The following is a 16,375-nucleotide window of genomic DNA, read 5'->3' on the forward strand; positions in this document are numbered from 1 at the left end:
TCAAAGCAATGATGTCATGACACAGAAACAATGCATGACCGGCAGATCATCAGGACACAACCAGTGTGATGTCATGTTGCCACTAGAACACACACCTTTGAAAACTTGTGACTGTTGGTCGAGGGAACACAACCCTCTGCAGTGAAGGGAATAAAGACGCTGCCTGCCAACCAAAAGTCCAGTAAAGCTGCTGGGGTCATATCCAATGTTAGTCGTATGTACAGTAGAGGCATTGAAATTAATGGGATTGAAGTTAGCCACGAGGTCTAATGGGTCTACTCTATGTAAGACTAACAATGGATACCACCCCTGGATACCAAAGAATAAAGGAAGTTCAACTCACATCTCCAATACGTTCAACCAGTATATTGCTGGGATACGGAAACAGCCTGAGGATGTTGTCAAGCTGCTTGGAGGACTGAGACCTACTACTTGCTCTTTAGATCCTTGTCCCCACCCTGGCTAGTGAAGTCTGCAAGGGCTGGGCTTGCAATATGGATATCAAAAATGTCCAATGCCTCATTAAGGGATGAAGTAGCTCTGGTGGCCCCGAAGGGGGCAGTAGTGTGATCCTACTGGTTCCCTTGGAGTTCTTAGTGGCATTTATTATTTATTTTTCAAATGTATATGCAAACAAACAGCAATAAATGTGACAATTAAAACAGCACCATTCAAATTAAGCAGGAATAAAACTGCACCTTCAACTGCGTGCTACAAACCATAGCTGGCTGGGTCACACTTCAGGAAAGCTTCTGTAAAGAGAGGAATTTTAAGACGATGTCTGGAAGTCAGAATGACAATTGGTAAAGCATTCCAGAGGAATGCTTCCAAGACTTGGAATGGAATGTTCAACCAGTATATTGCTGGGATACAGAAACAACCTGAGGATGTTGTCAAGCTGCTTGGAGGACTGAGACCTACTACTTGCTCTTTAGATCCTTGTCCCCACCCTGGCTAGTGAAGTCCTTCCAAGTCTTCCATTCCAAGTCGATGCTCTGACTTGGATTCCTGCACTGAGCAGGGGTTTGGACTCGATGGTCTTGTAGGCCCCTTCCAACCCTACTATCCTATGATTCTATGAGGATGGGTGCTGCAACACTAAATACTCTACTGCAAATACTCCTGAGGTGTTCAGGAGCATGTGGCATCCTCAAAAGTGCTCCTTCAGATGATTGCAGAGATCTTGTAGGGACATAAGGAGCATCAGGATTGGGCCCAGCATCTGAGGCCAAGGGAACAGGCTCAGAGTCAGATGAGGAACAGTGCAAAGGGGTGGGGGAGAGACCAGAGCTTCAGGGAAACAGAGACAGAGAAGAATCTGCAGGCTAATCAGTTGGATCAAAGCCCGACCATAACCTTTCCCTCTGTGGGAACACAGCAACTCACCGGAGGGGAGAAGGTGGATGTGACAGACACAACGATCTGACATCAGGTCAAGAGGGAGGAGCAGCATTGGGAAATAAGGCGTTCTACAAGGCTGGCCCATCACAAGAGGTCTGTAGGGGAAGACAGTCCTTGAGGGCGGCCTGGGAAAGCCTTTCAGTTCTGTACTGGAGGCTGGCACCAGATTTGCAGCAACTGCTCTCCTAACAGTAGTGCATCCCTCAAAGGGATATTTAGGTTGTCTGTTTAGTATTGTGTTAGCTTAATCAGGGATGTTAGCATTAGGTTGTCATGGGATGACAAAGTTTGTAACCTGAACTGCTGTTGGACTGACTGATTCGCATAATAAAGCCTATGTATTTGGAGATTAACTTCTTTGTTTGACTTCAAACATGCACAAAGGACCTGGCACTTAACAAGGGGTGAGGCTGTTCCTAAGGTAACTTGGTCCCAAGTTGTTTAGGGTTTTATATGTTAACAACAACACCTTGAACTTGGCCCAGTAGCTTACTGGCAGCCAGTACAGTTCTTTTAGCAAGCTTGCTGTCAGAAGGAGGCCCCAGTTAGCAACCTTGCCACTGCATTCTGAACCAGCCCTACATAGAGCGCATTACAATAATCCAATCTTGAGGTTACCAGTGCCTGTACTACTGTGGCTAAGTTATCACGGACCAGGAATGGCCATAGTTGGTGTAGCAGCTGAAGCTGATAAAAGACACTCCTAGCCACTGAAGCCACCTGAGCCTCAAGTGACAAAGATGAATCCAGGAGTACCCCCAAACTACACACCTGTTCTTTCATGGGGAGTGTAACCCCATCCAAAACTGGCAACTGACCTATTTCTTGGACCTGTGACCCACCTACCCAGAGTGTTTCTGTCTTGCCAGGATTCAAGCTCAGTTTATTGGCCCTCATCCAGCCCACCACAGCATCCAGGCACTGGTCTAGAGCCTGCACCTGATTCAGATACTATGAAAAAATAGAGCTGAATGTCATCTGCATACTTATGACACCTCATTCCAAATCCTTGGATGACTGCTCCTGGCGGCTTCATATAGATGTTGAATAGCATTGGGGATGAAATAGTGCCCTGTGGCACCCCATAGCACAAGTGCCATGGGGCTGAGGTGCACTCCCCCAACACCACTCCCTGAGACGAACTGCGTAGGTAGGAAAAGAACCACTGATGTACAATGCCTCCAATACCCATCCCACGAAGCTGATCTAAAAGGATACCAGGGTCGATGGTATCAAACACTGCAGAGAGATAGAGTAAGAGGAGCAACGTTGCACTCACTCTACCCCCTCTCAATATAGGTCATTCAACAGGGTGACCAAAGCTGATTCGGTCCTAAAACTAGGCTTGAACCCAGACTAGAAAGGGTCTAGATCAGGGGTCCCCAACCCCCGGGCCATGGACCGGTACCAGTCTGTGGCCTGTTAGGAACTGGGCCGTACAGCAGGAGGTGAGCGGTGGGCGAGCGTCCCTGTTCTTCAAGTAATAGTCTAGGTAAATCTTTACATAGCCTATTACTGCAAAGAACAGGGATGCAAATGGCGTCAGCTATGCCGGACAGCATTTGCGTCCGCAGTCCAGGCGCAGCAGGTGGGGCGCAGCAGGTGGACAGTAGCGTACGGACCTGGACCAGCTGCCGCCAGGTAGGTTCCGTCCCAGGGGGATTTCGGGGGGTGGTGGGAGGGGTAGTAATAATAATAGAAATAAAGTACAGAATAAATGTGATGCGCTTAACCATCCCCCCCAGTCTGTTGAAAAATAGTCTTCCACGAAACCGGTCCCTGGTGCCAAAAAGGTTGGGGACCACTGGTCTAGATAATCGGTTTAATCCAAGAATGCCTGCAGTTGCGCCGCCACAGTCCTCTCAATCAATTTACCTAAAAATGGCATGTGGATATACAATGTGGATATCGAAAGTGGTCAATACCTCATTAAGGGATGAGGTAGTTCTGGGGGCCCAGAAGGAGGCAGCCCTGTGACCCTATTGGTTCTCCTGGAGCTCAGCGGCTTTTCATACTATTGACAATAGAATGCTTGTGGACAGTCTCTTTGGGACAGGACTTGGAGGCACAGTGTTGCAGTGGCGCCAGTCCTTCTGGGGGGCAGGGGGAGAGATCCAGAGGGTGGTGCTGGGGAACGTTTGTTCTGTCTTGGACACTAGCACTTGCAGTGCCTCAAGGTTCTGTCTCGTCCCCCATGCTTTTCATCATCTACATGAAACAGCTGGGAGAAATCGTCTGGACATTTCAGCTGAGGGTTCGTCAATATGCAGCTGACACACACAGTACCTCTTTTCTCCACCATCTAACCCTAGGGAGGCAGTTGAAAGCCTGAACAGTATTGTCTGGGGGCAGTATTGGAATGGATGAGGGCTAACAAGTTGAAACTTAATCCAGATAAGACAGAAGTGCTATGGGTTGGGAAATCCACTAATATGCATGGAGGTTTATATCTGACTCTGGGTAGGATCACACCCGCCCCCCCGAAGGATACAGTGACACATGCTTTAAATCCAGGTTAGATTACTATAATGTGCTCTATGTGGGGCTGCCCTTGATGATAATTTGGAAACTAACTGGCACAGAACGTGACAGTGAGAATGCTTGTGGGAGCTAGACGCCTGGATCACATTACTCCTCTTTGGTATTGTTTACATGGGCTGCCTGTGAGATTCTAGGCCCAACTCAAGGTGCTTATTTTGGCCTTTAAAGCCCTAAATGGTTTGGTAACACATTATTGAAAGGACTACCTCCACATGTATGAGCCTGCCCAAACACTAAGATAATCGTTAGAGGCCCTACTCTCTAGCCCACCAGCAAGAACCCTTATTTATTTATTTATTTATTTAATTTCATTTCATTTCATTTCTATACCGCCCAATAGCCGAAGCTCTCTGGGCGGTTCACAAAAATTAAAACCAAACAACACACAATAAAACAATTTAAAATATACAGAACATTAAAACCACAGTATAACAATACAACCACAATAAAACCTAGCAGCAGTGCAAGAGTTTAAAATACAGATTTAAAACAGCAAAGATAAAAATTTAGAAAGCTAAAATGCTAAAATGCCTGGGAAAATAAAAAGGTCCTCACCTGGCGCCGAAAGGAATACAATGTAGGCGCCAGGCGAACCTCACTAGGGAGCTCGTTCCAGAGCCGGGGTGCCACAGCAGAAAAAGCCCTCCTCCTAGTAGCCACCCGCCTCACTTCCTTTGGCAGGGGCTCACGGAGAAGGGCCGCTGATGATGATCTTAAGGTCTGGGCAGGCACATATGGGAGGAGGCGATCCTTCAGGTAACCTGGCCGCAAGCCGTTAAGGGCTTTAAATGTTAACACCAGCACTTTGAATCGGGCCCAGAAATGGACTGGCAGCCAGTGCAGTTGGAAAAGTACTGGCATAATATAAGCTCACAGGCCAGTCCCTGTTACCAATCTTGCTGCCCTATTTTGGACCAGCTGAAGTTTCCGGACCGTTTTCAAAGGCAGCCCCACGTATAACGCATTGCAGTAATCCATTCGAGAAGTTATCAGAGCATGGATAACTGTAGCTAGGCTATCTCTGTCCAGATAAGGGCGTAGTTGGTATACCAGCCTAAGCTGATAAAAAGTGCTCCATGCCACTGAGTTCACCTGTGCCTCAAGTGACAGTTGAGCACCCCCAAACTACGAACCTGATCCTTTAGGGGGAGTGCAACCCCCTCCAGAACAGGTTGAATATCACCTAGCCGGGCAGACGAACCACCCACTAACAGTACCTCCGTCTTGTCTGGATTGAGTTTCAGTTTATTGGCCCTCATCCAGTCCATTACCGTGCCCAGGCACTGATTCAGAACAGCCACTGCCTCACCTGGTTTTGATGAGAAAGAGAGGTAGAGCTGGGTGTCATCGACATATTGATGGCACCTCAGCCCACACCTCCGGATAACCTCCCCCAGCGGTTTCATGTAGATGTTAAACAGCATGGGGGATAAAATAGAGCCCTGTGGAACCCCATGGCACAATTGCCATGGCACAGAGCAATAATCCCCCAGCACCACCTTCTGGAATCGGCCATCCAAGTAGGAGCGGAACCACTGTAGTGCAGGGCCTCCAACTCCTAACCCAGCCAACCTATCCAGAAGGATACCATGGTCGATGGTATCGAAAGCTGCTGAGAGGTCCAGGAGAATCAACAGGGTCGCACTCCCCCTGTCCCTCTCCCGGCAGAGGTCATCCCACAGGGCGACCAAGGCAGTTTCCGTTCCAAAACCAGGCCTGAAGCCCGATTGAAATGGATCTAGATAATCCATTTCATTCAACAGTGCCTGGAGCTGTCCTACAACCACCCGCTCAAGCACCTTGCCCAGGAAGGGGATGTTGGCCACTAGCCTATAATTGTTAACATCCTCTGGGTCCAGGTTAGGCTTTTTCAGGAGTGGTCTAATTACCGCCTCTTTTAAAGCAGCAGGCACCACTCCCACTCTCAAGGAGGAATTTACAACCTCCTGGACCCAGCCGGACAACCCCTCCTTGTTTGATTTAATAAGCCATGAAGGGCAAGGGTCAAGCACACAAGTGGTCGATTGGACTTGGCCAAGCACCTTGTCCGCATCCTCAGGCCTCAGTAACTGAAACTCATCCAATAAAACTGGACCAGACGGTGCTCTGAACGCCTCTACCAATGGAACTGCATTAATGGTGGTGTCCAATTCAGATAAGGCTTTCTCAGTAGTGGCCCCACACCTTTGGAACTCCCTTCTCAGGGAGATACATATGGTCTTCACCACTGCTGGCTTTTAAAGAAACCTTGAAGATACATTTATTCCAGTCTGCACTGGGTGCTTGAAGATCATTAGCTGCTGCTGCCATCCCTGCGTGCATGTGTCTGTGTGTTTAACTGTAATTGTACATTAATGTTTTTGTAATATTGTCATAAGCTGCCTTGTAAGAGCAGTACAACCTGAAAGGCAGGTTAAAAGTCTTCTAAACAAACAAATACATTGTTTAATGCTATGCTTTTCACATGTTATTAAATCGTTAAAAAGAATTTGTTATGAATTTGCTATGGTACAAGTAAGTGAATAAAGAGAGAGAGAGAGAGATGTCTGACAAAACAGTCATGGGATTTATTGAGGTAAATATGAATAGAAAGTTACATAGATTCTATGTTCTGACAAAATCAGTGGCACTTCCAGAGTGTCTCCAACTATTTGAGTCCTGAACACCATCCTTTACAGACATACAATTGCCACTTGGGCTGGATTCCAGGAGGCGCCAAATTTATAACCACATGCAGCAGATAACAGCAGGTTTAATTTCTAGGCAAAAATGACAAACGTGTTTTGGATTATAAGCGCCCAATATTGCAATATTGAACCACTAATGTTATTTTTTGTGTCCCTTAGCCAATAGTGTTTTAAAGTAAAACCCTTGCAGCTTTTGTGAAAGAGGCTGACTCCTTATCAACTTTAGGTCATTGCGAGGTTTTAAAATATGACATTGTTTGAACGGAATATGTGAATAAGCTACTTTAGTCTCCATTGCTTATTCCCCTCCCCCACACCAAAAAGTGATCTATAAGGTGCTGTCATCTAGTCATGCATAAATTATATTGGAAAACAATTCAAGAACAGCTGCTGCATACATTTCAGACTTTTCAGTGGTGTTTATGCAGAAGCTGCAAACAAGTTAACTATGAAATGAATAGAGGTTGTGTCAGTGCAGTTCTTTGCAACTTAGAGCCATTGCCAATAATTAACTGAACACAAAAACTGAATCTGGGAGGGTGATGATGGGTGGGAAAGGAGAGGGAAGGGGGAAAGTGAGCGAGTTGAACAGAACTGTCCAGAATTCTCTCTCCTCTAGTGCATGAAACTATAGATTTTTAAACATTAAAAATAACGTTTAACAACAAGATGCAATTTTTTAAAATGAAAAAAAATCCTGGATTTAGAAGGTGCTATGTTTTAATGAAAAATTTGATTTGTCACTTCAGTAAAATTAAGTTCAGCAACTTACTCATGCATAAATGACACTAAGAAAACAACACCTTCTGGAAAAGTATCCCAACTTTCTAAAGACACATGGAAGTGTATGCTATTTCGTAGGATAGTATAGCAAAGGGTACCTATCAATCTAAACCTAACATGGCAGCCAAAACTGGATTATGTTTATGTCCAAACAGCAGACTATTTATAGTTCTTCTCAAACATTTCTATGTACACTTAAAAAAGAAGAAAAAGAAAAACAATGATCAGTGCTGAAAAAATTTAACGACCTGTTATGGTCAACACAAATAAAAACAGGCTAGAACAATTTTAGAAAAATTTGAACTGTTAAAAAATACTTAATGTTAGCATTAGAAAAAGATATTAAAACGACCAAAAAATTTGACTTTTTTGCTGAGAAACTGCAGTCATAAAAATTCATTTGCATTGAAGAGGCATTTTGTTTTAAACTTATTAAAACACTTAAGTGTAGAACCACCTTGCAGAATTCACAGAGTTTAGACATTTTATACTGAAATAGCAAGGACACATTTCTAGATTGTTGGTAAAACCATTTTAGGATCTTGCAAAACAAATATTACAAAATGCTAAACACTGTATTGCAATCCAGATCATAATCTTTCATAGTATTATGTCCAGAAGTTGATAGGCAATTGTGGCAAATTAAACCATTTTTAAAATCAATAAAACATACCAGGAAGTAAGCTGACAATCCAGACAGTACAACTACTTAATGGAACAAAGGTGTTTAAGACAACATAGTTGTGGCTTATTTATGCTAATTGGAATATACCTGCTTGCTATTCAGTGAGATTTCTCTACAACATATTTTAGATTTTTTTTAAAAAAAGATCCAGTTATGCTCAGCTAAAAGTTAAAGTGTTCTCTGTAAGGTTTTCTGCATTTAAACACCTAATGGCTGATCAATGAAAGAGAACTTGAAGAAAATATTGTTTCATAACTGTTAAGAACCTCTGTTGAACTGTTCTATTTATGCCAAATCACAATATTTAACTCCAAAGTTATCACTCTTGAATGATTCCTGGTGAACATATACATCATTTTCTTCTGTACAACTGTGTAATCTGGGTTTCTGGACTCTGGAGTCCCTAAAGAAGTTATGTGCATTGTGTGTTGACAGATTAAGTTTTTATGGGTGTGCAGAGAAATGATTCTTAAACTGGAACATAATGTGTATCGGCCCTGAGTGGAGCAAGTTTTATTTTTCCAAAGCTCTTGTATATAATATAGTATGGTAACAGTATAACATTAAGATTATATCGGTCCTCCTCCAATTATACTCCCATTGATTTATATCCTCCTATCCATGGCAACATGAAAGCTACATTATGTTACTCTAATCATAGTTTTCAAAAATAAACCAGAATAGCAGGGATCTAGAAAGGTCTGCACACATTCAACATGATTCCACAAACTGACAGGGAGATCTGATGGGCTTGCTTTCTGGTAGTGGCTTCCCAGACCAAATGGAATGCTGCTCTAGAGAGTCCCCCAATCTTTGGAGACAGCTTTTTGGGGAGGATGAAGTTGGGAGGAGGTGGCTGAACCCCCCCCCCCCCCCCCGCTGCCCATGTGTGCACAAAAGCCCATGAGAAAAGAGGCTGGACATCACACTTCATCCTGAAATTTCCACTGATCTTCTTTACAAAAAGAACTCATTACTCAAAGTACAGAAAACCAGATTCCCAGAGTTCTGAAGTTTCACTCATATACAAGTAAAAGGTTTTATGTATTTCCAGGGAATTCACATCCCTAGCTTCACTTTACATCTACCAAGCAGAATGTGTATTTCTAGGACCATAACAAACTTTCGAACAAATTTCAACCATATTCCAGCGTTGAAGGCTAACAGTCCATATCCACAAGCCTCAAACCACTTACTATGGAGTAGGCCCAACAAATATACAAGAACTACTTCAGAGTTAGTTGTTTGAGGAGTGCAGCTTACATGAATATACACCACAGCTCTAGCAGAAGGAGACTGAGAGTTAATAACAGGAAAGAAAAGCTACCACTATGAAGTTTTTGGACACACACACAGCTACAATTCACAAAATGAAGCCCTCTGTCATTTTAAAATGTCACCATCTACCTTAGAGGAAAAAAATACCCCTGAAAATTAACTTTTGCTCCAAAAAGACAACTGTTCTGCATTAAAAAACAAACAAACCAAGAACACGACTTACTTGTTACAGATATGGATTCAAGTTTTCTGAATTCTTTGCCAACTTTCACGAGCACATTATGTAGACATTTGAGTTTTTTTAATAATATAAAATGTGATGCCATCAACCATGGAACAATTTACAGCAAACTGGGCAAGAGTTTCCACATTTTTTATGTTCACCAATTCTATTAGCTCAAGTGTGCCAATCTGAATTGTAGCCAAGCAATTAGTTGCCTTTCCTTGTCTTTGAGTCAGCGTATTTAGAAAGGCATATTCCTGTTATCTGGAACGATGCTGAAGCTGCAAACGTGTGAGACTTCACATGAGCATATACATACAATACTGGACTTTTTGTAGAGATGAGCATCCTTACTCATGGTCATGAAAGTAAAAACAAAAAAGACATGACTGGTGAGTATTCCGTATCAGTATTGCCAGTATGTAGATAAAAAGTCAACATGTTCCTCATTTAAATGCCAGAAATAAGAACAAGCCCTTTCCTCATGGGTTGCATTAGTTGCTTGATACAGTCTTCCACCAGGTTAGCAGCCAAAGCAGGAACCTGTTAGCTGAGTAACCATTTTGTGGTCCACAGAGGCAAAGTTAATTTTGTTTCTCAAGTGATGTAATGTGCATGTTATTGTATTTTGGTTTGATTGTGGCAAAAAAGGAAACATCTTGGTCCCTGTCCGCCTGAAGAACTAGAACAGTCTCTTCAACAGCTTCGAGATGAGGGTTGCCCACACTTCTAAAATATTCTAGAATGTGGGAGTGAAGGAAAACTTTTTAGTCTGAGCACACCATTCAATACCCATCTATTCATTTATTTGTATTTCTTTTATTTATCCATTTTTTTATCCCACTAGATGGCCCAGATGGGCCCCTAATGATTGACTTACATTAATTAAAAACAAACAATAAAATGCAAAAATACCATAATCAACCAAATGCAGAAACAGAAAACTAAAATTAATTAAAACCACTAAAAGTCTTTGCAGCAGGGAAATAGCAGGAATAGCCAGACTAAAGCCTGGCAAAACAAAAATGTTTTTGCAGCTCACTGCAAGGAAGGAGTCAATTGGGCCTCCCAGGGAGAGAGCTGCATAATTTAGGTACCACAACCAAAAAGGTCCTGTCCTGTGCCTCAACCAAACAAGTCTTTGAAGGCAACAGGTTGCAGACCAAGGCCTCCAGCAAGCAACGCCATGTGTGGGCATGTTCACATTCACATCTACCTGAAAAATTAATCACACAGATTCACAATGGCAGTCACCAAAGACAAATGCTGCTTCAGCGGATATGTGACACAAACATTGGACAAAACCCCTCACCAAAAGCTCCTGAGTAAAGTCAGAAGCCACAGGGCAGCCTTCCTCAGCTTAGTGCTCACCAGATGTTTTGAACTTTAATTCCCATCAGCCCCAGCCAGCATGACCAATGGTTGTAGTCTAAAGCATCTGGAGAGTAACAATACATGACCTCTTAATGGATTGGTAAGTGGCAAATACAAACAGGTGAAAGACCAGGGAGTGTAGGAGATGACAGAATGGTGAGAAGCAAGTGGTGTGGTCCCTCGAGGATCTATTCGAGGCTGATGTTATCTAAAGTGTTTATAAATGATCAGAAGTTAGGGATGAGCAGTGAAGTAGCCAAGTTTGTGGATGACATTAAGATGATTTAGGATGCTAAAAACTAAAGCAGACTGTAAAGAGCTCTAAAACAATCTCTGCAAAATGGGTGAATAGGACAAAGACAAATGCAAGTGCAAGTAAGTGGAAAGCGATGCATACTTCAGCAAGAAATTGTAACATCACATATACACTGATGGGACCTGAACCGGCACTGATTAACCAGGAAAGAGATTACAAGATTGTGGTGGATAGCAAAATGAAAACATCTAGTCAGCATGTGGCAGCAATGAAAAAGTGAATTCCATGCCAGAGATTAGGAAAAGGCTTAAAAATCAAGTGGCTAGTGCTGTAGCGCCTATGATAAATCTAAGGTCTTGCCATATTTAGAATGCTGTATACACTTCTGGTTGTCCCATCTCAAAGGTGATATCACCGAGCTGAGAAAAGTACAGAAAAGGGCAACCAAAATGATCAAGGATTAGAGCACCTTCTCTACGGAAAAAGGGTGACGTGTCCCCCACTCAACCACCCCTGGCCTGGTTAGGCATAGGGACGTAACAGAGGTTTAAAAATTATGCATTAAGTGGAAAAAGTGGACAGAAAATACTTTTTCTTCATCTCCTATAATACTGGAATTTGGAGTCACCCAGTGAAATTGCCTGGCAATAAATTAAGTACAAACAAAAGAATTACTTAATAGAATGTGTTATGCTCCTATCTCATTTTGTACTGGTTTGTCAGGGAGGTCAGAAACAGCAAGACACAGGAGTCCAACTGACTCACTCAAGTATCAAAATCATTACCAGAAAGAGGATACGTGGAAGCAATACTAGATGTTTCTGCAGTTACTACCAATCTCTCCAAAGTATTTTGTTCAAAAGGAATGCACCATTATAACCTTCACATTTTGCCTTGATTTATATTAGGGTTGCGCTGTCTGCACCCCCCCAAGACCTGCTGTGCAACTCCCCAAGACTCCCAGCCACTGTTACTGCTGTTGCAAATATCTTCCTGCTGCCATTGGAAGCGGGGTCACCGAGGCCTGGGAGAGGCGAAAACTTCTTCCAGCCCCCAGCAACCTCTCATCCAAGATCACCATTTTCCCCGTTAGTAGCAGCAGGGAAACAACTATCTCCCTAGAAATCACTGGGGGCAAGGGGAGGTGAAGGCTTCTCCCAGCTCCAGCAACCCTGCCTCCATGATCACTGTTTTTCCACTAACAGCAGAGAAACAGCAATCCTTAGTTCTCAGCGAGCAGGGAGGGGAGGTTTAAACCACCCCATCCTGCATGCACTGAGATGTGTGTGTATGTGAGTGAGAGTGTGTCTATGTGCAGGGGGTGGGGGGAGCGTGTGTTGTATGTGCACGAGTGTAGACCCCAGCCCTGCATCCAACACCAGATGCGGCCCTTGGGAACAAAAAGGTTGTGCACCCTAATTTATATGAACCAACCAGTGCAGTATAGCACTATTATACAACTATAGAGCTCACTATGATACAAAACAGTTTGTGTATGGAAGGAATTAACACACCTTTCTCCAATAACGTTTGTCTCAGAGCTTTGGCAAGCAGAACCCTTACATTTGGCACAGGATCAGAAGCCAAACTCAGAAGGCTGGGCAACAGGTGTTCCACAAAATGCTCAACAGGCATGCACTCCTCTTCCACCACTGCCTGTAATGACAAAAAAGAGAAGCTAGACACACGCAGCTAGCAGAACACCAATTGTCACTTTCAGCAGAAATAATAATCAAGAGTTGGTATGGTTCAGTGGAAAAGACACCGGAAGAGGACCTGGAAGTACTGGATTGGAATCCCTGCTCAGCATAGCATAATTGTGACTATGGGCAAGTCACTCTCAACATTAGTTCCATAAGAAGCAAAGGTAGGAATCCATCACAGTGTGACAGTGAGAAAAAAAAAGATGAACAGATGGAAACTTGCTTTGGGTACTGTCCTTATCGAAGTAAAATCTGGCAGCAAGAAGAGACTGAGCTCTTAATCAAGGTGCCTCTGGTTCAAATCTCACATCTGCCATGAACGTACCTGTTGGCCTTAGGCAAGCCACACACTCTCTCTGCCCCTATCTGCAACATAACAAAAGTAGTATACTAACTTAACATGCATGGATGTAAGGCTTACAACACAAGATAATGTACATGAATCAATGGGAACCTCTTAAGTGCTATATGAATGCTTATCATCATCAATTATGGAATGACCTCTCTAAGGAGACATACTGCATTTTAAACAGTAATGTAGGTCGACTATGACATTACCGCAGCTAAGAAAATGGGTTTTTTTTAAAAGGTGAGACAAGCAGAGAAGACAGAGGGAGGAGGGAGGAACATAAGATAAGAAGAGGCTGGATGGTGTGGCAGGAATTCTAGCAGGAATCTTGACAACACTCATAGTGTAGGATTTTGACAAGCTCTTTGTTAATTATAACCACATTCCCATTTGGCTTCTCAGCCATGAATGCCTCCCACCCCCTGAAGTTGATTGTGCACTCTGGACAGGAGACACTTAAAACTAAATCCCTGAAAAATTATATGAAGCCAGTAGTATCTTTGCATTTATCCAAATAGGCAAGGTTTTAGAAGAAGGTTCCCTATTCCATTGTTGTTGTTGTTGTTCAGTCGTTCAGTCGTGTCCAACTCTTCGTGACCCCATGGACCATAGCACGCCAGGCCTTCCTGTCCTGCGCTCTCTCCCGGAGCGTGCTCAAGTTCATATTCATTGCATCCGTGATGCTATCTAGCCATCTCATCCTCTGCCGTCCCCTTCTCCTTTGGCCTTCAGTCTTTCCCAGCATCAGGGTCTTTTCCAGGGAGTTTTCTCTTTGCATTAGGTGGCCAAAATATTGGAGCTTCAGCTTCATTATCTGTCCTTCCAAGGAGCACTCAGGGTTGATTTCCTTTAGGATGGACTGATTTGACCTCCTTGCAGTCCAGGGCACTCGTAAGAGTCTTCTCCAGCACCACAGTTCGAAAGCATCAATTCTTCGGCGCTCAGCCTTCCTTATAGTCCAGCTCTCACAGCCATACATTACTACTGGGAAAACCATAGCTTTGATTAGACGGACCTTTGTCGGCAAGGTGATGTCTCTGCTTCTTACTATGCTGTCTAGGTTTGCCATAGCTTTCCTCCCAAGGAGCAAGCGTCTTTAATTTCATGGCTACAGTCACCATCTGCGGTGATCTTGGAGCCCAAGAAAGTAAAATCTGTCACTGCTTCCATTTCTTCCCCTTCTATATGCCAGGAAGTGATAGGGCCAGATGCCATGATCTTAGTTTTTTTAATGTTGAGTTTCAAACCAGCTTTTGCACTCTCCTCTTTCACCTTCAACAAGAGGCTCTTGAGATCCTCTTCGCTTTCTGCCATTAGGGTGGTATCGTCTGCATATCGGAGGTTGTTGATAATTCTCCTGGCAATCTTAATTCCGACCTCTGATTCATCCAACCCAGCATTTCTCATGATGTACTCTGCATATAAGTTAAATAAGCAGGGTGACAATATGCAGCCTTGTCATACTCCTTTCCCAATTTTGAACCAATCGGTTGTTCCATCTCTGGTTCTTACTGTTGCTTCTTGACCCTCATACAGGTTTCTCAGGAGACAGGTAAGGTGGTCTGGTACTCCCATCACTTTCAGAATTTGCCACAGTTTGTTGTGATCCACACAATCAAAGGCTTTAGTGTAGTCAATGAAGCAGAAATAGAAGTTTTTCTGGAATTCTCTTGCTTTCTCCATGATGCAGCGAAAGTTGGCGATTTGATCTCTAGTTCCTCTGCCTCTTCTAAACCCAGCTTGTACTTCCGGTAGTTCTCGGTTCGCATATTGCTGAAGCCTAGCTTGTAGGATTTTGAGCATCACCTTGCTGGCATGTGAAATGAGCGCAATTGTGCGGTAGTTTGAACACTCTTTGGCGTTGCCCTTCTTTGGAATTGGAATGTAAACTGACCTTTTCCAGTCTTGTGGCCACTGTTGAGTGTTCCAGATTTGTTGGCATATTGAATGCAGCACTTTAACAGCATCATCTTTTAGGATTTTAAATAGCTCGGCTGGAATACTGTCATCTCCGCTAGCTTTGTTGTTACTAATGCTTCCTAAGGCCCACTTGACTTCACTCTCGAGGATGTCTGGCTCAAGTTCAGTGAGCGCACTATCATGGCTATCAGGGACATTCAGATCTTTCCTGTATAGTTCTTCTGTGTATTCTTGCCACCTCTTCTTAATCTCATCTGCTTCTGTTAGGTCCCTGCCTTCTTTGTCCTTTATCATGCCCGTCTTTGCACAAAACGTTCCCTTGAGATCTCCGCTTTTCTTGAAGAGATCTCTAGTCTTTCCCATTCTGTTGTTTTCCTCGATTTCTTTGCATTGTTCATTTAAGAAGGCCTTCTTGTCTCTCCTTGCTATTCTCTGGAACTCTGCATTCAGTTGGGTATATCTTCCCCTTTCTCCCTTGCTTTTCGCTTCCCTTCTTTCGTGAGCTACTTGTAAAGCCTCATCGGACAGCCACTTGGCTTTCTTGCATTTCTTTTTCTTTGGGATGGATTTCGTTGCTGCCTCCTGAACAATGTTACGGACCTCCGTCCATAGTTCCTCAGGCACTCTGTCTATCAGGTCTAATCCCTGAAATCTATTCCTCACCTCCACTGTATATTCATCAGGGATATGATTTAGGTCATACCTGAACGGTTTAGTGGTTTTCCCGACGTTCTTCAATTTAAGCCGAAATTTTGCAAGAAGCAGCTCATGATCTGAGCCACAGTCAGCTCCAGGTCTTGTTTTTACTGACTGTATGGAGCTTCTCCATCTTTGGCTGCAAAGGACATAATCAATCTGATTTCGATATTGACCATCTGGTGACGTCCATGTGTAGAGTCGCCTCTTGTGCTGTTGGAAAAGAGTGTTTGCTATGATCAGCGTGTTCTCTTGGCAAAACTCTATTAGCTTTTGTCCTGCTTCATTTTGTACACCAAGGCCATGCCTGCCTGTTATCCCGGTGATTTCTTGACTTCCTACTTTAGCATTCCAATCCCCTATGATGAAGAGGACATCTTTTTTTGGTGTTAGTTCTAGAAGGTGTTGTAGGTCTTCATAGAACCGATCAACCTCAGCTTCTTCGGCCTCAGTGGTTGGGGCATAGACTTGAATTACTG

General features: G+C 43.5%; 2 protein-coding genes across 18 annotated transcripts in view; both read right to left on the reverse strand.

Moving 5' to 3' along the window:
- ANKRD60 (ankyrin repeat domain 60) overlaps positions 1-9,686 on the reverse strand; it is a 31,834-nt gene extending 22,148 nt beyond the window's left edge. The window contains exon 1 of the mRNA XM_084854265.1: positions 9,599-9,686. The gene's annotated coding sequence lies outside the window, so the exon portion shown is untranslated. The remainder of the gene's footprint in view (positions 1-9,598) is intronic.
- Positions 12-16,375, reverse strand: part of LOC146348891 (serine/threonine-protein phosphatase 4 regulatory subunit 1-like) — a 62,745-nt gene continuing 46,381 nt past the window's right edge. For all 17 annotated transcript variants that reach the window (XM_084854244.1, XM_084854252.1, XM_084854257.1 and 14 more), the window contains 2 exons: positions 12,743-12,884; positions 12-10,337 (listed from right to left, as the gene is read on the reverse strand). In XM_084854244.1, coding sequence (XP_084710370.1) covers positions 10,183-10,337; positions 12,743-12,884 — 297 coding nt within the window. In that variant the 3' untranslated portion in view covers positions 12-10,182. The remainder of the gene's footprint in view (positions 10,338-12,742; positions 12,885-16,375) is intronic.

The sequence above is a fragment of the Heloderma suspectum genome, chromosome 4 (genome assembly GCF_057233095.1).
Source record: "Heloderma suspectum isolate Gila_16-S chromosome 4, 16-S_ref, whole genome shotgun sequence".
In the NCBI taxonomy this organism is placed as follows: Eukaryota; Metazoa; Chordata; class Lepidosauria; order Squamata; family Helodermatidae; genus Heloderma; species Heloderma suspectum.